Source organism: Vitis riparia, chromosome 2 (genome assembly GCF_004353265.1).
Source record: "Vitis riparia cultivar Riparia Gloire de Montpellier isolate 1030 chromosome 2, EGFV_Vit.rip_1.0, whole genome shotgun sequence".
Taxonomy (NCBI): domain Eukaryota; kingdom Viridiplantae; phylum Streptophyta; class Magnoliopsida; order Vitales; family Vitaceae; genus Vitis; species Vitis riparia.
This window is the reverse complement of record NC_048432.1, coordinates 16,021,882-16,047,246: the sequence shown is the minus strand read 5'-3', so window position 1 is coordinate 16,047,246 and position 25,365 is coordinate 16,021,882. Positions and strand designations below refer to the sequence as shown.

Below are 25,365 nucleotides of genomic sequence, written 5' to 3'. Positions count from 1 at the left end.
GCACATCATTGTAAATAATGCATTGGTATTGAATATATGATCAGAGAAACTACTTCTGTTGTGCAACCTTTGGGACGGTGATCGATGTGGGAAACCCCCTTCCCCCACCCCCCCAAAGAAAAGTAAAAAAAAAGAAAAGAAGAAAAGGATCACCTGCTGTCACTACCTGTGGACATATATGCTGTGGTTAGCTACTGAATGGTGGTGTTTGGCGCGAAGCCAGAGCAGTAGTTTGGCTAACACATTGTAATTGTTTTTGTTATCAATTAGTTTTAAATAGATTTTTATTATTGAAAAATGAGAGAGCCCTTTTTGAATATTATTATTAAGAACTGATTTGGAAAATATTTTCAAAGGCCTTCACCTCCCTTCAGTTTTATGAATTTTTGATAGTAAGAATGAAACTTGTTCATTTCCATTCTTGTTTTTCAAAATTTTGAAATAAAAAGTGGGAAGTGAAACAAAACTAATCTCGAAAATATTTAAACAACAGTCGTTGCATTTAAAAGCTACAGGAGACATGAAAACAAAATGTATGTGCATTATTTTTGTAAATAAGAAAATATTTTCCTTGTTTCCACCGTCAAGCATTACGCTCCCCATTGTCCTTTTCGTTTCGTTAAAAGAACAAACGAAAAAAAGAAGTTTGCAAATTGTAAGTTGCCTGAAAAAGGCTAAAAAGGCTGAGGGTTACGCGTGAAATTTTCGTTAAAAGGCGCGAAGCGGAGAAACGGGGTTCAGAAACGCCGACTGTGGACTGTGGAGGAGGGTAAAGCGTGAGCGGAGAATCCAACACTGATATTCGGCCTAAATTCTCCCACTCGCATGGATGGAGTCTTTGCTACAGAGATACCGTCGCGATCGTCGCAAGCTTCTTGATTTCATCTTATCGTCAGCTTCCATACATCAAATTCCAACCTCATCTGCTCCTACTGCCAATGTTTCTGACAGTGATCTTGATGTCGTCAGTGCTGATTACGTCCTCGATTGCCTCAAATCAGGTTAGTAGGATTCATTTCTCCCTCGTTTGGTTTCCGGGAAAGCTGCAGGACAATAAATTATGATGTGTCGTGTTTTTTTTTTCATTTTTTTCCCCTTTAATTGTTCTCTTCCTTCTCGTTATAGCCAGTTTTAATTATCCGAGCTGGATAGTGTAACACAAGCTTGATTGAGATTTTTTTTTTTTCTCGTTTCTTAAAACGGTTGGTTTCGCATTTCATTTTCTGTTTTCATTTTCTTTGGATCTCTTAAAACTCAAACTGCGTTTCTTGTCCTGGAAATGAAAAGGACAACACTGAACTCTTTCAAATTTGTGTGCATGTTTTTTTCATCAAGAAAAGGAAAGTTGAGCTAATCTAAGTTACACAATGGTGAACAGAGACCTGATCTGAGTTGATTTTTGAATGTAACTGAAACAATAAAACACAATAATTTACTTGGATGATGGCAAAACTACGGGGAAGTGAGGAGTGCTGTTTGTAGAAAACAGTATTCTGGATACAAGTGGGGGCTGACGGCAGAGCTGCTTTAGGGAGTGCTATTTGTAGGAAAACAGTATTCTAACAGTTTCCCAGGTAAATGCGGCGAAACTTATGTAGCGTATAGAAATAGCAAAGGCTAATCAATATAGAGTTGACATTTTCCAAGTACTCCAAGTAAATGGCTGAAGAGTTGCAGAGATTTCTGTGACAAGGTTAGCATAACTTCAATCCCTTTATTCTTAAAAATTTGCATGGAATGGCTCATCAATCCAATTCTGGATGAGCAAGAAGAAGCAACATCTGAATTCTTTCTTAAGCATTACCGACAGTATTGCTTCAACTTTCTGGTTGTGTGATAGGTTTATTTTTTCTTTCTTCATTTCAGTCTCTTTTTCTTTTCTCAGCTGAAGGAAGGATATTATATAATTATTTTATTTTTGCTCTCTTAGAAATCATTTGAAACGTTCTTGTTCTTGTCCTGTTCTCTTTGAACTTGGTTCTAATTATGTAAGGTGATATTATCTTGTTATCAGGTGGGGTGGTTGATATCTCGGAAGCAACTAAAAGGTATTATGAAGAATCAGCTCGTCCAGTAATGGTAAGGAGAGATGCATTGATTCTCTAATTTCTCCGAAGTTCATAGTTTGGTTGTTCCAGTGAACAGTTAAAAAAAATTTAGAATTATGGTTCTCACAAGATACACTCTATTTTCGTTCTGTGGAATTTGTTTGGAATTGAAGTACCATGATTGATTAACAGATTCCTAATGCAGTCTTCATTTTTTAGACTACAAATTTCTTATGGATATTTTTAGTCTTCGATCCTTTCCCCTGATGATTCTTGTTTGATTCATTTTGTTGAAATTTGTGGTTTTGATCTTACAAGTATGATCTTTCTTAAAGGTGTTTAGAGAGCTGTAATAAGAGTTGGCATGTTTCCTGAATCTCCTTTTTCACTTATCAATACATGTTTGTTGATCTCTTTGAGTGGATAAGTGCTAAAAATGGGTTCCTTTTTGCAGATTCATTCTCAATTAGGGGATTCCTATTTTCTTTCTTCAGATCCAGATTTGGCTGAATCTCCTCCTCGGCGCCTGCCTCCTCGAATCCATGTGAATCAAAGCACTAATCATGCATCTTCTTCATCTGAGAACATTGCAATGTCCAGGGATGGCCATGATCTTAAGTATACTGCCACAACATCTACCCCTTTGAAGCCTGTAGAAAATCTAAATATTTTTTCATTAGGATTACCTATCCTGAATACAGGTATCAGTTGTTCAATTTGATTTTCTTGTGAGTTTTAGTGTGATAGAAAGCTTCTACCTTTAGCAGTCCAACCACTAATTATGCATCTTGTTTCTTAATGTTATCTGGTTGTTCTGTTTCATTTTTTTTTTGTTAATTTGTTTCCTATGCCTGGAGGTTTCATCTGTTGAGTAAACTGATACATAGCTTTAGGGTTGTTGAAGGACTGTCGGATGATGATTTGCGGGAATCAGCTTATGAAATAATGCTTGCATCCATAGTATTTTCTGGGTAATACCTCTCTCCTTCTCTCCTTCCAATGCTCCCTATCTGCTTGCCTCATTCTAGTTTATCCACCTCTTAATCTGACAAGCACTTAGGTCTCTTTCTCTCTTTTGCTTAATAATCTATTTCTTTTTCTCTTTGCACAACTAGGGTTCAAGTATATACTGTCCAGGATAGAAAGAAAGAGAAAAGTTCAAAATTTCTTTCAGGATTTAAGGGTAAAATGGATAAAGCACATTTACAATCTCAGTCTCTAGGGAGACATTCAGAGCTCATTGACACCATCCGAGTTCAAATGCAGGCAAGTTATTGTGTTCTTACTTTTAGCTGTAATTCTTGGTGGCCGATTTGGGATATTTCCTGCAGAACTTTCCAAGTTGAGATTACTATGTGTATGCCCATTGACTGTCTAAAAAATATTCATTGAATTAGGCACTCATAAAATAATGATCTTATTTATTAATTCACAATCATGTAACTCTGATCATTCATATGGAATACAGATAGTATAATAAAGTGATGTTTTCAGGGTAGCCATCTTTAACTAGAAAGTAGTATTATTTAGGTACTAGTACAGGGTTCTGAATTAACAAAACTACTTTCCCCTGGTCGTGTGTTTCACATACTTGTCTATTAGCTTTGTACTTTCTAGGAAAAAAATAAACTAATCTTGTGCAATTTGCTTAGCATGCCAGAGAAAAAGTAAATTAACTGAACATTTTATGAAAATCAGATTCTGACTAGATTGATGAGAATTAGATAATATATCATGAATCCAAGTAATCATAGTGGTTGAGCAGCCACTGCCTCTTGATTGTAGTTGAATTAGTAAGCTGAGTAGAAAGACTAATTGTGTATTTTCAGTCAACCATTGATGAAACATGATTTATGTGGGGTTTTGCCTATTGTGCTGAATTTGTGGCTATAAAGCAATTGACACTTTTTATATTATCCTGAATTATGTCTCTTTGTGCAGGGTTCTGCTCATTGTATGTGTAGTTAACTTATATATTTACCAACACCAAAACCAACTTTAGTTTAGTTTTTTGTTTTATCTCAAGGGGTTTATACGGTTTTATGCAAAATTGTGCTGAAATGCAGACCCTCAATTGAGTAGTACCCCTGCTTTCTTTAAGCTCCTCAATTACATGTTTATATGTGGAAAATGTGGCTAAATGGTTTATCAACTTATATATTGGGGCTTGAAAAACATCAAGTGGAAGTCTATTTGTGTCATTGCATGTGTACCATCTTTAGCTTTTATTTTAATTTAATTTATTTTTTCTTCTTCTTCTGCTTCTTTTTGCTCCCGATTGGAAGCTAAACCTAATTGCTATGATTCCTCATGAATAAATTGTTTTTTGCTAGATTTCAGAGGTAATGGATCTATGCATGAGACAAAAGTTGATGCAGTTTGCTACAAGGAAACTGTGTGACCGAATTGATATTCCTCAAATCTCGTTGGGGCTGTTAAATAGCATTTTCAAGTCTGATTTTGTCCATGAAAAGTCATATATGCAATGGAAGTATAGACAGGTAAAAATGAACTTGCGTATTGTTTTATGACGATTCCTTTCCGTCTAGAATTCCCTTTTTTTTTTTTAAACAATGGTTTTATAAACGTATTATCTGTTGTTGGCTTGAAGGACTTTAGTTGTTATCATGTTTGGTTATTTTGAACAATCAATAGTTTTCCATAAATATGTCATCCTTCATTTTTGGGTATTTCTAAGAGAAACCAGTAATTATGAGTTTTGCATAAAGATGCTGTGAACCAGTCATCCTATTGGTAGGACTTTTCACTTTGCTGCCCTGGGTGTGTTTATCATTCTGAAGCTAAATTGATGACCCTGTAAGTAGAGGCGGCCATGCATGGGTGGGTTTGGGCTAGGCCAATCACTGAAGTTAGGGGGACTTTGCTGATCCATCCAACCTTAGGCTTAGGACAGTGTTTAACAGTCCAAGGGGTTTAGAGTATAAAAGTAGGCTGGGTCTAGTCTTATAGAGTTATGTATGTATATATGTATGTATGTTTGTGTGTATGTATGTATGTATGGATGTATGGATGTATGGATGTATGCTTGAAGGAATTCTTTTATAGCAAGTAATCATAAACTTAATGTCAATCATCATTGTCAGGTGGGGCAGGGCTTGACTTGGTCTTGCTTGGAAATGAGATTGGCCAAGAAATTCAGGTCTTGCCTGGCCCTACTGCTATGTATGGCCCAAGCACTGTCCATGGCCACCTGTGCAGTGGTGGATCCAGCATAGGCTGAGGGAGGTCATATGCCCCCCCTTGAAAAATATAAAAGAAGTATTGATGAGAGCTGGGTTTGAGCCCACTCCCTCTTGTTAAGAAGAAAAATAAGCCAATCAGTAGGCTAGTTTTTTGTTTTTGGATCATTTTTGCCCCCTTGGATTAAATCTCATGTATTTTTCCCTCCCTACCTTCACTTTCTGGTACTGCCACTGCACCTGTAGCTGTAAAATGTGCTGTTGAAAACAGTAAGTCTGGATAATTATTTTAGCCAGTGCTGTTGCATGTCTAAGTAATTTACTCAACTGTGATCTTCAACATATTTTTACCAATTGTAGATGGTGCCTAAATAGTTCCTCAGTTGTGTTCATGCTGAACAGCATAGGTGTAGGAGTAAATTACCAAAAAAATATGTTTTTTCAGGCTGCTTACTCTCCGGTCTTGCAACTATTTTCATGCAGGCAAATATCTTAGAAGAAGTTCTCTATTTTTTTGTCAATCTTAAAACAGCTGAGCGTCTAACCATTAAAAGTTCTCTCGCAAAGATCAGGAACACAAAGGTACAGCCTAGTTATGTGTTTGTGATGCTTTGGTGACTGTAAATTTGATGACTCATGGAATGGCTTGCTTTTACATTTCTTTTGACTTCCTCTACAATCTAATAATAAATCTACTTGACTTGTTCTGTGTTGTAGGAATGGGATTTTATAATGCCCCCTTCTGAGCGTGCTGAGGTTCTACTAGCTATGAAAGAGGTTGCTTCAAAATTAGCATCTGTGCCAGGACAATTTGGCATACATGATGAGACTTGTTATTGGACTGCTGGTTATCACTTAAACATTAGGATTTATGAGAAGTTGCTCTTTGGTATGTTTGACGTGCTTGACGAAGGGCAGCTCATAGAGGTACGTGTTTCTGCTCGGTCTTTTCAGTGTAGGAAATTTCCTGATATGGTGTAGTAAGTAACTTTGAGTGATGCTCAAATATGTTATGTGATCATTATTAGGAAGCTGATGAAATCCTGATGCTCATCAAGTTGACCTGGTCTACTCTAGGCATCAATCAGAGAATGCATAATGTATTATATGGCTGGGTGCTTTTTCAACAGGTACACATTCTACTTCGGGTATTACCTGAGTTTAACATTCACAGAAGTTTCTTGTTTATTTTATTGTAAAACTGAATTCTTTATATATGATTATTTTTCACGTGGAAAAATTTCTTTTTTAGAATTTTGAAACAATATAGAGATTTAGATATGTTATCTCCATTGTATTATTGTATAACATAGTTGATTATATATTATGTGAACTCAATCAAATGTCTCACCTAGGGCAAAGTGGGAAAAAATTATGTCTTCCTGAATGCCATCTTAATATGCAATGGATACTAGGCTCATGTTTTTGATGGATAAATTTATCCTTATATGGCTTTGTGTAGAATGTGCATGTTGGTCATTGTAGGTTGATCCAATCATGGTTACATTTTACCAAGTTTTTGTTGCTAAGTACAATGAATTGATTATTCAACTACCCCTGGAAATTCGTTCTATCATGAATGCGGTTGTTTTCCATTTTTTGAGAGTGACTATTTTGGTTTCTTTTTATCAAGGATATGCTATTTTTTTCTGTTGACTTCTCATTGAATTTTTTTTGTTTATTATGTTGTATCCAATTACCATTAAAGATCTTTTTTCAGTCAAGCCTTCGTATCCTAAAATTTGTGGAGAACAAGACATTTAAATGTATACCCACACCCAACAGTTGTATCAGGACTCATATAACATAAGAAGGAAGGGAACTAGATGAGAAGGGAAGAAAAATGTAATTAGGTGAGGAAATATATGAAAGTAGAACAGCAAGAAAAAAATGTAAATTCTCTGAAATAATTCTGAATAATAATAATAATAGCTGCAAATTATGTCCCTATTTATAAGTAATTGAAGAATGTTAAAAAAATAAAAACTAACTGATAGATACTAGTTGACATGGGAAAACACAAAGTGATAAGGGTTGAGCTCTTGATTTTGATAAAAATTGAAATCCTAATTTGATGTGAACAGGAATCCTTTTATCTCCTACTTCTACACCTATAATAAACTTGAAATGGGTGGTCTTGATCCCCATCAGTAGGTAGTATTGTATTTCTTTGTTACGGTATATTGTGATGTTAGAAACAAACTAAGAGGGTGTTTGGTAAATAGAGAATGACTTAATATGACGATTTAAGTCATTAAGCTTATCAAGGCCTTGTTTGGATTGATTTCCAAGAAACTAAAGACTCTTTTCTATGTCTGCTTGGTTAATTTCATTGAAAGAACTTATGGCTTAAAAAAGAGCTTAATATGGAAACCAAGAAAATGTTGCTTCTCGTAAAAACTCTATTTTGGCTTATGTAAGAAGTTCTTTAATGTTTAATAAAACTTTTACAATACCAATATTACCCTTTAAATTCATTGACTTTGGCTTTGGTTGTAGCTTCCAACTTAAGCAAAAAAGGAAGCTATCCCAAACAAGGCCTAAATATGTTTCATAAAACAAATTAATATTTGGACTTAAAATTAAAAATGACGTAAATAATAACTTAAAATAAATAACATTTTTTAAATCCCAAATATTTTTTGCTAAGTTGCTATGTCTTGTATCTCCTTTATTTTCTCTTATAACCTCATTACTTAATATCAATAGGGGTTGGTATGTCAATTGAATAGTTAAAGGAAAATTGTAAGTTGATTTTACGTCAAACAACCTTAATGATTAAAGCAAGAAATTAAGTAATAAGTTTTTAGTTAACAACATAAACATAATTTAAATTAAAAGTCATCTTTAGTCATTACACATTAAGTGTTAAGTTTTACCAAATACCATCTAAGAATGGTGTTTAACTTATTGACTTATGAAGTCAAAACTGATTTTTCATCAGAAATATGCTTAACAATTACAACTTTTTTTTTTTTTAAATATTTAATAAGTTCCATAAAAAGGTTCCTAAAGTTTTAATATATTCCATTTGACTTTTGTATTAAGATACTCACCGATATATTTGTAAATTAAGATGTTGACATATTTGTCAACATCAATGTTTAGGACCCATGATTTTCCCTCATGGTTGGAATATGCTTTATGGTTTGATGATTGTATGCAGTGGGGCTAATGTGATGTTTAAATCTCTTTTATGGATATGCAGTGTGTTGGTCATCAACTTGAAAACCAAGTAGATTTCTGGGATGTTGGAAGATAATTTTGTGTCATGGGGACTAGACCAACAATATAGGAGGCTGGTTTCTTAAGTTATTGATCTTGGTGGGATATGTAGATGCCAAAAATGGTTCTAAGTGAATTGAAGGAATTTAGCACGTATGATCCCAAGTACTCATACTTATTTGCAATATGGATGCATAAAGAGAACATATATACTATGAACTTCTGTATAAAGGTTGCTGTGGATGATATTATTTGTGGATTGAAATAGAATTGCACCTCTTTGATCTTGTGGTAGACTAATTGTTTGTTCGCAATGTTTTTTTTTTCGTTGGTGGATAGCATTGTGCCATGTCTGGCATTCTATGTATTGGGCTGCTAAACATTTTCAATCATTATGGTGTATATTGATTGATATCCCAACTTTCTAAGCTATCTTAAACAATTTTGACTTTTCATGGCCTCTAGAAATATGCTTTTTATATTTATTTTAATTATTTCTCTCATGCATTTTTCCATCTTGAAGTTTGTTGGGACAGATGAAGCAACATTACTAGAGTATGCAATCCTTGAGGTACAACAAGTCCTGTCAACTGAGGATATTGATGGGAAGGAAGAGCAATATATGAATAGCTTAGTATGTTCCAGGGTTTTCAATGGCAAAGAAAAAAAATTAAGTCTGGTGGAGGCTATTTTTTTCTCGATGAGCATCTGGTGTGACAGTAAACTGTTGGATTATCATCTACATTTTAGTAAGGTTAGTAGCTATTAGTTATTATATTTTGTTACTTCATATTTTATTGTTCAAATTTAAATGATAGCCAACATTTTTGACATCTTTGTAGCACGTTCTGTCATGTAGACTTGACTTTTGTCTAAGATCTATGTGTTCTCCATTGAAGTCTCCGTGAAGGGTGAGTCCAGGTCTAAAGATCAGGCTGAAAGGCATAGCGGATGTTCCCCTGATCTTTTGTTGATATTGTTATTATTAGTGATATTTCTATTGGTGTTTTTGTTGTTAAGTTTATCCATTTGATTCAAAAGTTTAATGGGCCAACAATATATCAATCTGACTTGCACTAAAGTCCTAACACCCTGCCTTATAGGCAGTTCTCTGGCTTGAATGTAGATTTAGTAAATAGGGGAAATATGTAAGCGTTCACATTTGAACTCTTGACCTCTAGGAAACCAGGCTTCGATATCATGTTAAGTTACTGATTTGATGAAAAGATTAAACTATTAGGTAATGGGACTCAATAAATATAAATATATACAGTTGACTTGGACGAAGCATGGTTATTATTATTATTATTGTTGTGTTGGTAATATGTTAATTGTCAACTTGGTTGCCCAACTTCAACATTGTTGGCTTTTCTTTTTCTTCTTTAATAGGAAGCAGAAGATCATTATTATTAGCTTCCTCAAGTCCCTGGTAGTTCCTTCTATACCCTGTATAATGTGATTTTATTTCCAGAGTTTCTATGCCTAATTATGATATTTTCTTTTCAGAAACTCAACAACTTTAAAACAGTTATGACCTTGGCATTAGCAGTTGGTTTTATCACTTCTAGAGAAGGTGGTGAAATCAAGGTTAGTGTTGCTAAATTGTACGTCATTCATTTACCTTGCGGGTGGCAAAAGGAACTATGCTATTTCCAAGGCTTAATTTTGTATTTTGGTGTTCTAACATTTGGTTGTTCAGATGTAGAGTCCTTTTTGCCAAAAAATTGAAATCTTTCTTTGTATTCCAATTTGTATGTCATTCATTTACCTTTTTGGTGGTGAAGGAACTATGCTACTTCCAAGCCTTAATTTTGTATTGGTGGTCTAATATTTGGTTATTCAGATGTGGAGTCCTTTTTGCAAAAAAATTGAAATCTTTTCTTGTATCCAATTTGTATATGACCTATATCAAGTTAAACCAGTTTTTTCTTGTTACTAAGTCATGGTTAGTTGTTGGATGATTTAGTTAGTTGAGTTTGTCCCTTTTATTAATTTGTTGAGAAACTAATATGAGTAGAGCTTGTTTCTAAAGGTTAGTGGTGATCTTTAACTTGCTGACTGAGTTCCATGGGGATAGAGCAATGGATCATAATTTTAGTAGAGTTAGGAAGGATTTTAAAAAAAGCTAATGCAAAGGTTTTCATATGTGAAGGTTTTTTCTCAGAGTGATTATGGTGACATTAGCAGCTTTTCTTCTTTTGCATTTTCTATATAATTTAAGGTTTTTAGATTAGTTCACTTTTTCTTTATGCCCATCTTATCTTCTCTTCAGTCTAGCCCATGAGAAAAGCTAGCCTCAAGTTGATTGGCAATTGATGCTCTTTCTGTCTGATGACAACCCTCTTTTGTTTAAAATAGTCATGTTGATCCATCGCATTAACCATTTTACTGTCCTTAATTTTCATCTTACAAGAAAAGTTTTCATACTTGCAGTTAACAAAAACTAATGGTTTGGACGAGATTGCTGCTAAAAAACTTAAAACTTATATTCAAAAATCCATTGAAGCTGCATACAGCCGGGTAAGTTGGCTAATGATTCACCTTTTTATGATCCCTTTTGGTGTCCAAATAATAGTTCTTTTTTGGTGAAGTCAATATATTTATTTCATTGTCCTTAGGTAGCAGCTACCATGGATCTTGAATCTAAATTAGAAAGAACACATCCCTTGGCTCTGCTTGCAAATGAACTAAGATTGATTGCAAATAGAGAGTTAACTGTATTTTGCCCCATCCTACGTCATTGGTGTCCAGAAGCTGGGATGATATCAGCGATGCTGCTAAACCAACTTTATGGGGAGAGACTGGTCCGTTTCCATGATGACTAATGAAAATCATCTCTATGTCTTTGCAGCTGGTGCATCCTTACTGCTTTGCTGCATCTTTATTTAAAAGGCTGTTGTTTTTGTTGACATGTAGAAACCATTCCTCAAAGGAGTAATGAATCTTTCTGAAGATGTCAAATTAGTGCTTCCTGCAGCTGATATGTTAGATCATGACCTGACTCAACTATATTCTTCTGCATGCAAGGACCATGGGTCATTTCATCCTTTTGACCAAGATTTTGATCATTATGAGGTTGGTTTCTTCCTTCCCAACCCACCCAAATTTCCAAACTGAAAATTTTATGTCAATTGTTCCAATATGGCATGTCTCTGATAATTTGATATCACTGTTCTTGTCTTATAAAATCATATATTCTTCCTGCATATCGTTTTAGGCATCTCAGTAAAATATGGCTTAGATAATAGGAAAATTAGACTAGAATTATATAGCAAGAGCACTTCTAAAAAAATGAAAGTTTAATTCTTGACTTTTGGAAGTGAAACTATAAGTAATGGATGTGCAGCAAACTGAAATTTTAGATCAAGTGCATTTCATGCGCTTCGGCGGCCTGAATCTTAAGACACTTCAAAGGTAGCAGAACCAAGCTTCCTACTTACTCATGAAACATGGTTCAAACATTCATAATGCAATCCATTCCAATTCTTTCAATCTACTGCACTTTTTTAAAGTTTGTCTCCTTGTTCATGAATCCTAATTTTTAATTAGCCAAACTTAACACTTTGTCTAAGGACTGTAGCTATTACAATTTACAAGCAAGGGCTGTCAAATGTGTTCTTGTGAACAGGTTGTCTTAGGTAAATTTGGGAATTTTTATGCTGTTTAAAAACCTAATCCAAATTAATTGAATCCCATTCGCAATATAATAATAATAGCAAACAATCTGAACTGCAGCGGATCTTATTCATGCCCATGGACGAGCATATGTGGAAAACACCCTATGATTGTGATTTTTTTACCAGAGTTAAAAACCCTGGGCTGAACAGCTGCAGTGGTAATTCACTAAATAAAAAGGGCTCAGAGAATTTCTTTGAATCTGAAATGCTCATCCCTCCTGACAGACTTACTCTTGATTGTACTTGCAATCTTTTGTCACTTCCTCGATGTGGCAGTCCCCAATTGCTCCTTAATTATATGTTTCTTCTAGCATTTGTCTTGTTTACACAATGACTATGAGGATCATCCTGTTCCTGGGATTAAAGTTCTTACATTTAAAAACTATGATAGCATTCAATCTGTGCATTTTGTGTGACTCTGGGTCCTATCGACATAGAAGATGAACTGTCTTGGATGTTGGTGGTCACAGCGATGCACAAGTACTCTTGTTTGAGAGCCTGATCATTTAGAAGTATCTTTTTTACATGTTTTGAGTTGTAATCTGATGCTTCATGTGCTTTGTTATAATAATGAGATGGAGAATGAGCTGTTTGTCCTTTTTCTTTGTGTGCAGGTTGGGGAAATTTCTAGACCTATTATTCTTGATTGGGTGATTGCTCAACATGGGCGCATCTTGGAATGGACTGGACGTGCTTTTGATCTTGAGGTTGGTCATGTACTCAGTAGGATTCTTTAGCCTTTTAGTATAATTGTATTATTTGATAACAATCCAGTAGAGTACATGAATCAGTGTCTTTCGCCATTGGGAAAGATTAATTAATAGCCATTTAGTGGAAGTATGGAGGCAGGCTCCTTTTCAAATAAAAAACTTCACCTAGAATATCAGGCATCCGTGAGTTATCTAGGTCTCCTCTTAGGTGGCAACCTGAAAGTGCCTGCTTTTGGAATTTGGTTATTGTGGGTGTCTAAACAATTAGGTGGTTGAAAGGAGTCTTTTATTTTGTTAGGAATCTGAATCACATTGAATCAATCCTTCCTACTCATATCCTCACCTATTCTTCTCTTTTTTGAATCCCTCGTAGGATTGCTACTGGGATTGACAAACTTGCTGGATTTATTGTGTTGAAAGGCAAGGAAGGTGTTAGGGACCATCTAATTAGGGGGAATTGACTCTCGTGGGCTACTCTAAATGTTACTGTCTTAGCCTGAAGGGTATCTCATCCTTCTTTAATTTGGGTTTTTCTTAAAAAGATTTGTTTGTTTCACATAAAAAATTTCAAATAAATTCTGTGTGTGTTTACCAGTATGCATTAAATATTTTACTGTGGCAACTAAATGGAGAAAACGTTGTTCTAGTTTCTCTTTTAGAGTTATTGAGAGGGTTATGAATGCCTGTGCCGGCTAGGCATGCATGGGCTATCAGTTGTTCATGAGGGCCATGCAGAATGGTGACATGATGAATGTGCCACTAAGGACTGGCAATTTAACTCCAGTTTGAGGTTCTCCGAGTATGAGAGGAAGATACAAAACTTGGGTTGGAATGGTAAGAAAAGACATGATAATGTTTAATGTGATGGAGGACATGGCCCTGGATAAAGCTGAAAGCTGATCAATGTTTCACATAGCTGATTGTTAGCAATTGGGGTTCAGGGCTTTTCTATTGTAGTTATTTTAATTTTTCTAATGACTCAAGTTGAAAAAATGTCATAGTATGATTGTTTTAATCAGTGAAAAGATTTTATGTTTCAAACAATTATCTCTATATTCAAAGCATTGTATAGTGACTAGGAGAGAGCAGTGGATCTCTCCATGATTGTACAGAAAATTAGAGAGGGAAATTTAGTCATGTTGTGGATTATGATGAAGTCCAACATTTACTAAAATAATCCTGCATACTTGATACTTTTTAAATGCACACTGGAAGTTGGACATGATGTGTTTGATTTTTGGGCACATGCAGGATTGGGAACCTTTATCATCTCAGCAAAGACAGGCAGTATCTGTAGTTGAAGTGTTTAGAATTGTAGAGGAGGTATGTATTATTATTAGGAGAGTTATTTGATGCACTGAAGTAGTTTTTTATTGAGACATTATAAATTTAATCGCCATATGATAAAAAATGATATAGATGGAGGTTGCTCAAAATAGAAGTTTCTTAATTGAGCTTTTTGGAAGGGTTTTGTCCTTCCACAGGGAACTTGTCCCACCATGTTCCATTGGTTGTCTTCTCTAATCATTCCACTACAAATTTGTACTCCCAGGATTCTAAATTCTTCCTTTCACAGTTTTCTTCTATGGATGGCATTTGTGCCTTTTATGAATCTAGCTTTTCTTAAATGCCTTCAGTTTTGTATTGTATGGTGGCCTTATATTGAACTTTACTTGCAGACCGTGGATCAATTCTTTGGGTTGAATCTTCCAATGGATATCACACATTTACAAGCTCTACTATCTGTTATTTTCCATAGCCTGGATACATACTTGCAGAAAGTAATCAGCGAGTCAGGTTAGTGTCATTATGTATTAGCATACTTAAAATTGGATTTACTGCTAATTAGTTCTTGCTGCTCCTTGAACCTGACTTGATAAAAACTATGTAGAACTGAAAGAAACTCTTTTGTTTAGGGGGCATTTTTCTTTTTGCATCTGTTATTGGTTTTGTTGTATCACTTATGAGTAAGGACGAAAGCTTCCATATGGTCCTTGGTAGAGGAATACGTTATAACTGTCCTTTTAAAACTAATATTTAAAGCTATGATGATGACCCTCGAAAAGCAGTCTGATGCTTTTATGTTTGATTTTCAAGCTACTTATCAGAAAAAAAAAAAATGATTTTCAAGCTGACTAGTGAGAATCAAATTGATTTCCATGAAACAGTTGCTAGATGCTCCCTTTCCTATCATCTAGTGTGTAGGGTTGCAACTTGGGGGGGTTTAGTTGGGTTGATGGCTAACCTGAGCTCAACCCAAATTAAAAAACAATCAACTCGAGTTGAGTTCATGTTGGTTGGGTTAGATTTGGGTTGGTTGTGTTGATCGGGTTGCATAATTCAAAAACCATCTATAATGTTTTTTTTTTTTATTTAATTTTTTTCTATATATTTATATAAAAATTTAAATAGTAAATAAGACAAAATTTAAAAATAGCAACAAAAAAGTAAAAATGAATTTATATATATTTTTAAAATAATGAAAAATTATATGATATAATATAATTTGATATTTTTTCTTAAAAATTTGAAAAGAAAATGAATATTATTAATATAGGATAACATACATCATGAATATTGTAAAAACATTAAATCGGGCTCAGGTTGCACAAACCTTGGCCCAAGTCCAACCCAAATTGAGCTTGGGTTGAAATCACCTAACTCAAGCAAAACCTGAGTATTGAAAATGATTGCTCAGGCCCGTCCATATGTTGGGTTGGATCGAGCCAACCTGCCCAAGTTGCATCCCTAGTATATATAGTTTCATGCAGAGGTGTTTATGCATATACATATGTGTGTGTGTGTGTGTGTGAGAAATTAAGTCTAGTGCTTCTCTTGTGTTTGGTTATTTTTTTATTATAAGAAATTAATGAATCCTTTTTGTGAAAATTATTTTGTATCCTCAGAGTCCATTGCAAATGTTGCAATTATTTAATCGAAAACATGTTGTCCAATGTAAAATACTGATCATAATGCTGTTAGTGGTGCAGTTGAGAAGAGCTATTTATTCCCTCCTGCTCCTTCTTTGACTCGTTATAAGGAGATGGTTATTCCAATAGCCAAGAAAAAGTTGGTCGAGTCTACACCCTTGGATGAGAAAGTGAACAATAAGTTGAATGAATTGACAATATCCAAACTGTGTGTCAGATTGAACACTCTTCAAGTGAGTGCCATTTTTTTCTTTTCAATTTTTGGAAATTAGTCTTTTACATGATTTTTGTACTTGTTTAGCTAACTCAAATTTTTTTGCATGAGTATGCTTGATGTTTGTGGTTATTAAATGGACCATACACTTCTCAAATTACTTCTACTGTGTAATATTGAATTTAGTTCATAAGTTGTGAGTTCAAAAGAAAATAAAACAAAAAGAATGATGGTGTCATTATAATGGTTTAGAAGTACGTTTTGAGGGAGCGATTTTGATTGGTCCAGAACAAAATGCTTTGGGAATATTTGGAAATAAAAATAAACAATATAAATTTTTGGAAAAGATTTGACAACATGCAGGGATGCTTGAAAGGGACTGAAAAAGGAGCATTTATTAGATCCGAAGATATGCTAACGAGGTGAATTATTGACTGCACTGGAAGGACAATAAATTACTTGGCCTTGCAAATTATTGATGCTAGTTTTTCATTTGAACACAAAATTCATAAATGATAACAGAGAATTATGAAGTGCTAATCCAAACACTGATACATGTGATAGTTCCAAAGTGTTGTGTTATGCTTACACATGCAAAACAAAAATGCTAATATTCCTTTCTGTCCCTGTTACTAAAGTTTTTATCTGCTTGGACAAGCTCAAGTACTGTCATGTATTAAGAATATTATATTCAAGTTTCCCAAGGTGATTTTATTTATTTCCCTCCTGATTCAATGTTGTTTGTTTTGATTGGCAGTAGAAACATCAACTTGGTCACTATGACACATAGGTTATTTACTTGTTCTGATATAAGAGGTCTAGACTTTTTTACCTGGAACCCCAACTTTAAAGTCACAAGAGTAAAATGTGGGTCCTTACTTAGAACTTTTGTTTTGAATGTCCTCGTGTTAAAATGTCCTCATATTCTCAACTCTTTTGTTTAATGGTTTTATTTCCTTCTTCCCTGTGGCCTTGAAGATTTTCAGAGCTTAATTGGTATACAGAGTCATCTATTACAAGGATTTTATTTGTGTACTGCATTTGCTGAAACACAATTTTGTTTGCAGTCAACATGCCATCAAATCATTTCTTTATTGTTGTTGCTCCTGTGCTGTTGTTAACATCTATTGTTTCTTCATGCAGTATATTCAGAAACAAATGCGTACCCTAGAAGATGGCATTCGGAAATCTTGGGCACTTGTCAGACCATCTGCTAATCAAAGATGGAGTAAGTTTTGTTTGGTTGATGGCAAATGGACAACCTAATATTTATGCATTTCTTTAAGTTTTAATATATTGACAATGTATTAACCTTGTCTAGACTTTTTTAAGCCTCTCTATCTCTATATCCAGAGCCTAGGCATGATAATTTTCCAGTCTACTATTTTACTTGCTGTAAAGAATGCTATCATTGTGAATAGATCACACTATGGGTAGATGATAAATTTAAAATCAATGGACTAATGCTGATTAGTATTGCTACAGGCAACTACCTGGGCAAGCATATATTTGCCTCTTACCACAACTTCATAATATGTTTGTATTATGTCTCTATCTGAAGGAAACGATAAACCTTCATGAAATAGCAATTAAAAGTGTAGAGAGGCAAAATATCATCTTGTATCTGTTAAGAGGAAATTGGAAACTGGGATTTCGAAATTAGAAATGGCATTTTTTTTTTCTGAGAAAAATGACTTTGGTGCATGTTCTCCATTCTGGAATATTTTATCATGCTAATGGTAGTCTTGACTTTAACCCATTATGAATTTTGATATGTTCAGATTCTTTATTCATTTTCTTTAAGTGAAAATCAATAGGTGTAAAATGATTTATATGTAACAGTTTTGACTGTCATCCTTATTTCCAGCCAAAGAGGAATCTCTAGAAAATTTGGAGGAGAGTTCAATGATGTCTAGTGAATCAATTGATGAACTATTTGCCACCACCTTTAACATAATCAGGGATACTGCTACTGATGCTATCAACAAAATTTGTGACTTCATTGGTGAGTTAATAAGCTCCAGTATATTAGTAATATGCATCTTACTGACACACTGATAGATTTTCTCCATGTACTTGAAATATGTTTGTGAAATTTAATTTGTCATAATTTGTAATTTTAACAGCTGGAACAAGTTGTTTCCTTGAATGCCTGTATCTTTGTGCATTACATTGCTTGTCAGCTTGTAAATTGCTTTCTAAGTGCATGGTTGGGTACATTTCGTTTTTTTCTTTTTGTTTTAAAAATAGCCTTATACAAAATGTGGGAATTCTGATACAAAAAGTAGGTAGATACCTTACATACTTGAAAACACTTTTAAAAATTTAAGAAAGTAAAAAAATATCACTTCCACAGTTTTTTTAAATTTTGAAAAGAGTCTTAAGAACACAAGATAAATTTTTGTTTTTTGTTTAAGAGTTGTTATATTTTGTTTATAAGTTTCTATTTTTTAAAAATAAAAAATAGGAAGTATATTTAAATGTCACCTAAGTTATATACAATGATTCATTTTTTTATTTTTTTATTTTTTTAAAGAGCTGGATCAAGGATTATAAACTCAAAAATTTAAAAACACGACACTCTTTCAAATGGTAAGAACCCTTTATTTGGATTTTCTTTTCTATTTTCCTTTTTTTTTTTTGGTTTATTAAGGTTACTCTTCATTTCCAATCTAGAGATGGCCATTACTAACCAGGACCTACCTTCAACCTCACCAAAATGAGCAGGTTCAAGTCAACTTAACAGATTGCCTATAGGTTTGGCCCTTCCCTAACTGGACAAACTTGAAATCAACTTGATTAGTGAAATGCCTTTCTTTACATTTAACTAATAACATTGGGTCATTGCTTGGTTAGTTGACTAGTGGCTTGGCTATGTCTGGAACCCCTTTCCAATTTGAATTGCATATGCATCCATGCAATACAATTTATATTGTTTTGAAACAACATAGTTGTAAGAATTCTCGCCCATCTTACTTTTGTTTCTTTTACTGAGATTTTGAAGCCATGCTTCTCTCTCTCTTGAGTGGAAGGAGGGTGGATATACAAGGAGGAAGAAACCACTCTCTGTGTGTGATCAGAAATAACTGTTTCATTGCATTGAAATATTAAGTGCAAAGAAAGCATGATAAAGCGAAATCAGTCTCTCTTTGTGGGTGGGATGGTGGGAAAAGTCAACAAAGAGGAAGAGAATCAGAGGATTTAAGAAAAGCACAAGAGCCACATGATAGGGGTGGTGGGTACTGAGTTAGTGTAGTAGATTGAGCTTGGTTTGCTGCATCTTAAAACGGAATTCTACAGTTATGGTAAAGCTTTGTTCAAATAATAGAACGCAGGACAAGCAATCTTAGAAAAATCAACTTTAACTAGATTATGATCTCAAGATAGGGAATTTGTATAAGAAGCTTTGCATTCTATGCATTGTGGTAGCAGAAGCTGTGACACCATTTTGTTGTGCAATAAGATATATCACACGTAAAGCAAATCCACACATAAAGCTGGACAATATATAACATGATTTAGCCAACCATACACATCCATGAATGAGAAAAAATCAATTCACTATATAGAAAATATTACATGGGGAAGCAAATGTAGATACAAACAATAGTCTCTCGAAACATCTATGCTTTTGTGCTCGTAGTATTACATCTTAAGCTGAGCTCTGGAACATCCCATGTTTCTTTGCTCTACCTATGTCTTCCGTCTCTCCCTTATATCTTTCATTCTCAGTATAGCCTTTAAAGTGCCATCTTAATTTCATTTCATTTTCTTGTTATGGCAAAAAATATCTGTAGAGACATCTGAAATCTTTCCTTATTCGACAAGGAAATCTATTTCCATGAGGAAGTATCAAAATATAAATGATTCTACACAAATATGAATTCTTATGAAATTAGTGGTTGAATTAAATTGGAACTTTAGATGCCTTCTAAGAATCTCCACCTTTGGCTTAAATTCCATGGTGTTGGCCTTTGGAAATCCATAAGAAAGGAGTGGGATCTTTGAGCAGTAGAATATCATTCTCAGTAGGTAATGGTTAGAGAGTGAGATTTTCGAAGGATAAGTGGTGTGAACATGAGTTGCTTTGTGTTTCCTTTCCCTACTTATTTCACTTAGCCATTTCTAAGTACAGGTGGGTCGCAGATGTGTGGAACTCAATAGTCAAAGGGGGTGGATGGGTTCTCGCTTCTCTAGGTTGTTTAATGATTAGGAGGTGGAAAGTGTGGAGCGTTTTGTATTGAAACTTCAAGCAAAAAGGGTGTATAGGGATGAAGAAGATAGGGTGATTTAGACGGTTTCAAAGAGTGGAAAGTTTTCAATCATATCCCTTTATTCCGTTTTGGAGCCTAGTGACCCTTTATTGTTCCCGCAGAGCATTATTTGGAGTTCTTGTGTGCCATCCAAGGTGGCTTTTTTTGCTTGGGAGGCAACTTGGGGGAAAGCCTTAACTTTGGATCATGTCTAGAGGAGGGGGTTTCTTTGGCAAATAGATGTTTTCTTTGCTACTCTAAAGAAGAAACCGTTTGATCACATTCTTCTCCACAGTGCAAAGAGAAGGATTATTTGGCAGCTGCTTTTTACTTTGTTTGGAGTGTCTTGGGTTCTTCCCTCTTTGGTTAAAGAGACACTCCTTGGGTGGCATAGGTCCTTTTTGGGTGAAGGTCGCAAAAAGCCTTGGAAGGTTGCCCTTTTATGTATCTTTTGGACAGTTTGGAAAGAAAGGAACATGCTTGCTTTTGATAATGCGGAGTTATCAGTCCAAAGGATGAAAAACTCTTTTGTTTGTAATTTGTGGTCTTGAACTAGGGTGTTTATAGATATAGGTCCTACTTCTTTTATTAGTTTTATCGATTGGCTAGGTTAATAAGGCAGGTGATGTTTTTTGTTCTTTCCCTCCCCCACTCGGTTAAGCCTTTCGGTGGCTAGTGTGTAATTCCTCTATACTTTGGGACACTATTTGGGCATTTCCTTTTAATATATACTCTTTGCTTTACCTATCAAAAAAAAAAAATGTGCCTTAGCTGGTGCACACTCCTTCGAAGTGCCACTGCTGAGGCATTTAATCAATGTACTCCATTTGGAAACTTGTTTGAAGCACATCTACTAGATGCTGGACTTTTGAATAAAAGAATACTGATAACCATCTATCATCTCCAATCCTAAGTTCACAGTACTTGATGTTCCAAATCCTTTGCACAACATATTCCTTGTATGCTACTAACTCCCCCAGTTTCACCTTCTAGTATCTCTAAATTGTTGTGACACTTTAACATTTCTAGTTTTCATGATTCAATAAGTGTCTTGCAACACATTCCTAATTCATCGAGCTCATGCTCCATGTATCATATGAAGATGAGAGAACAAATGATTCAATTTTCAATCAAAATTCCTGTTGCAATTCTCTTATACAGTTTGGATCTCTTGTGGCATCTTTATGTTCTAATTGCACATTCTGAATCACCAAATTTGCACTTCCTCCTTGCACTTCCATAAATCTTTACCTTAGCTTTGATACCACATGTTCTAATAGAAGATTTGACTCCAAATTGTTGTGTGATAAAAGATAAGCAAATCCACACATAAAGATGCACAAGGTTTAATGTTGCTTGATTAATTATGCTTATATCATTCAATGAGACAAATCAGTTCACTATTACCATAGAGAACATTACAGAGGGAAGTTAACACAGATATAAACTTGAGTCCCTGAACAATCTATGTTTCATTGGTCCTAGTATTTATACCTTGAACCTGGACCTGAAACATTTCATATTTCCTCTTCCAATAGATGGCTCCCTTCTTTCCCTCACTTTACTTCCTTGGTATAGCCTCTAGAGGCACATCTTAATCACACAACTTTTTCTGTTCATGACCTCCAATATCCATGGAGATATTTGCAAGGCTATGTCTGGTTTCCAAGAAGTACTAAGGAAAAAAAATGCTAAGAATTATTTCCTCATGTTTGGTTCGCCATAGAAAATACAAAATAAAATAAAAGATATTTAGAATTAGTTTAAAACTTATGCATTTTTACATTATTTAATCTTTATATAGAAGAAAAATAAGTAAAATGAGTTGGAAGAGGTATCTAAAAATAATTTATTAACTTTAACATAGGGTATGGCCATCCCTTATTTAACAAGGGAACCTGCTTCACTATAAAATGTTCAAATATAAATTGTTCTTTTCTACAATATTCTACACCAAAAAAAATTCTCATGAAAGTAACGCTTGAATCAAGTTGGATTGAAGTCAGTTTTCAACAATATAAATGATACATGGATCAGTCGGGAATATAATGCCCTTCAGTAAAGGAATGGGTGGTATCGAGGGCTAAAAGGAAGCATTTATATTTATAGTGTTATTTCCTCTTCCTTCTGCTTCTTCCTCTCCATAAACTGTAATTTTTTCCATACTGCTTTAAACCCCTTTATAATAAAAAAGCATGTCAGTACCCTTTACTGTTATCGTATACCATTAGTTATGATTCTTGAAATTTAGTTCATGTTTTAATTTTCTAGTACTGAACTTTCATAAAAACCTACTTAGCTATGTGGCATTCTAACTAATAATTATTTCCAAATTTACCATGTTGTACTTATTATGTTTTTGACATTTCCAAAGACAATTTACCTTGGTTTGGCTTGTTAAATTTAACTCTTAGGTACCAAAGTTGTGTTTTGGGATCTGAGAGACTCGTTCTTATTTCGTTTATACCGTGGTAATGTTGAAGATGCTCGCTTGGACAGTATTCTTCCGCATGTTGATACTGTAAGATATGAATGTTAATTGTCTCTCTTTATCTTTGTATGTATGTACATGTGCTCACATATGGAATTTCTATCATATCTTTGTGGTGTTTTTCTCTATTAAGATGGTTACAAACCCTTTTAAGAGCCCATTGTTGTAGGTCCTTGATCGAATATGTGATTTGATTGATGATGCTCTCAGAGACCTCGTGGTTTTAAGCATTTGTCAGGCAGCATTGGTATGCTCTCAACCTTGTTTGTCAAAATCTGTCAAGGTCCCTTTCTTTGTGGTCCTGATTTTCTATGTTCTCATACAGGAAGCTTTTGTTTGGGTTTTGCTGGATGGAGGACCTTCTCGGGCATTTTCTGATTCAGATATCCCGATGATGGAAGATGACCTCAATATGTTGAAGGTATGGAACATTTTTCCCAATCCTTTTGGTTTAATTTTATTGGTCAGTACATCGAATCAGCATACTGCTAAATGTAGTCAGTTTCTGTTTGAAAGGAAGCAACTGATTGGGTGCCACTGATAAACCCAAGTGGAACTGTCACGATTACTTTCCTGATACATATTTGCTTTCTATTTTCATTTCAATTTCATTGCTGGCTAATAGAATTATGCTGCTTTGCTTTATAGGACTTATTTGTGGCAGATGGAGAAGGCCTTCCACGCTCATTAGTTCAGAAGAAAGCAGAATTTGCTGAACAAATACTGAGCCTTTTTGCCCTTCAGGTTTTGTTCACCCATGGTTGATAATTATGCACACCCACAAATCAATACACGGCCAAAAGAAGGAATAATAGAAACTAGCATCATGATGACTTCTTCCTTTTTTTTTCTCCTGCAGACAGGAACAGTTATCCAAATGTTGATGACGGCAAGTGAACACATTTCAACAGGATTAGATTCTCGTAAACATGGTCGCCTATGCTTGGGAGACGCTCAAACCTTAGTACGAGTATTATGCCACAAGAAAGATAGAGAGGCTTCGAAGTTCTTAAAAAGGCAATATCAGCTCCCCATGTCTTCAGGTTATTTTTTTATCCCTCAGTTAGACTACCCTGAAACACAATGTTTTAATTTGGTATTGGTTCCTAAGCGGTATTGATGTTGTTCTAGTCTATTCTGGCAGCCTTCACATCATTACATGCTCAATGGAAAATGAAACCTCTGGGAAAAATGAATGCCGTATCTTAGAAGTGTTTTGGACTAAACCATCCTACTGCACTTGCGGGGGTTTTTCTAAAGCGAGGGTCCCCACTTTGAGTAGCAAGCAGGGGACTCAATTCAACGCAGTAAAACGATAACATTTATTCTGAAATGACAAACGTTGGGATGATGCGTACACGCACTCTCACGCTTGCTTTTCCAACCAAGATACAAAATCAAAATACTGCTTGATTTACTTTTCATTTTTCCTCCCACCTTTCTCGGCAAGGGTGCAAGTTCCTTTTGTGGCAGCTGTTTAATGCTTTTGGCCAATCTTTGACTCTAAATCCCAACCATCTTTGCTCGAAACTTTATAATCTGGTTTCCCTTACATTTCACTAACTAAAAAATAAGCTTAAATCCTTTCTAGCCACCGCCAGAATATATTAAAGTCAGTGAAGTGATTTATTTTTTTGGCAGAATATGACGATACTCCGTCAAAGGATTCAACTTTGAGAAGTCCCCTTATTTCAGATCTCATAAAGCGAAGCGCATCATTCCACTGGACGGAGAAGGGCCAGAGTAGCTTCATATCATTAAAAAAGAAACTCCAAGAAGCAACTTCCGAAATCAGATGGTAAACACATTTCCCTTATTCTTCCGTGTTACATGTTTGACACGGAGCTCTAAGTCATTATGGGCATATGGGAAAGGCTATGGTTTGGCCCCCCTTCCATTTTACGGTGTAAGGGCGTGCCCGTCATAGCATTTTAAGCGTTAATATAACGCAAACTCTATAAATCAGTAGTCCCCCGCGGCCTACCCACACCAATCATAGCAGAAGAGTGCCATGGTCTGATGGGCCCCTGCTGCCATTACGTCTCAAAGTTTGCGGATGACAATCATTTTGGATAAATATGTACCTCCAGGTCTCTCCTGATGTGTTCAGAAGAAAATGTTGTGTGCTGATTTGATTTGTTGATGGTCCCAAAAAGCTAGAGCCGTGTCATCTAGATTTTTATCCTATTCGAGCTTTGGAAAATGATATGCTACCAAATGGGTTTCATATCTAAACTTCAAGATTGAACTGTGTATTAGAATTTTGGTAATTAAATAAGGTTATAAAGAAATGAGAAGGAATAATATTAAAATAAAGAAGAAGAAGGTAGAAGGGATCAAGTGAATGAAACTTGGATATAGATCGATGAACCAAATAAAAATATAAGCAAATGAGATATTTTTGACATGGGCATCTTTTTTCAAAGCATATAGAAGTTATAGTTTTGTGAATTATGTTTACATTCTTCCTTATACCTGAGATATCCCTTATTTTTTCTATATTCTATCAATCTGTAATTCAAAACAGCTGAACGATAATTTAATGGTGGAAAATTTTTGAAGTATATATTGTAGCCGTGTATGCAATGTCTCACTTCCCACACTCCAATAAACTTGG

General features: G+C 34.9%; 1 protein-coding gene across 5 annotated transcripts; it reads left to right on the top strand.

Moving 5' to 3' along the window:
• Nucleotides 1-701: 701 nt before the first annotated feature.
• On the top strand, nt 702-24,993 carry LOC117932151 (protein unc-13 homolog). Of its 5 annotated transcripts, none has more exons than XM_034853258.1 (26): nt 702-1,001; nt 2,015-2,079; nt 2,503-2,749; nt 2,953-3,019; nt 3,164-3,314; nt 4,382-4,549; nt 5,732-5,830; nt 5,966-6,175; nt 6,277-6,378; nt 8,997-9,227; nt 9,980-10,060; nt 10,907-10,993; nt 11,092-11,277; nt 11,390-11,548; nt 12,765-12,857; nt 14,112-14,183; nt 14,540-14,657; nt 15,851-16,023; nt 17,148-17,232; nt 17,872-18,009; nt 22,672-22,778; nt 22,918-22,995; nt 23,074-23,169; nt 23,397-23,492; nt 23,608-23,791; nt 23,893-24,371. In XM_034853258.1, exons 1-26 carry the CDS (start codon nt 830-832, stop codon nt 23,955-23,957), a joined length of 3,330 nt encoding a protein of 1,109 aa, XP_034709149.1. In that variant the 5' UTR covers nt 702-829; the 3' UTR covers nt 23,958-24,371. The 5 variants fall into 5 exon arrangements, with proteins under 5 accessions (XP_034709149.1, XP_034709132.1, XP_034709140.1 ...); XM_034853241.1 differs by lacking the exon at nt 23,893-24,371 and adding an exon at nt 24,390-24,993 and having other exon boundaries at nt 703-1,001; XM_034853266.1 differs by lacking the exons at nt 702-1,001; nt 23,893-24,371 and adding exons at nt 1,346-1,693; nt 24,390-24,993.
• The last annotated feature ends 372 nt before the right edge of the window (nt 24,994-25,365 follow it).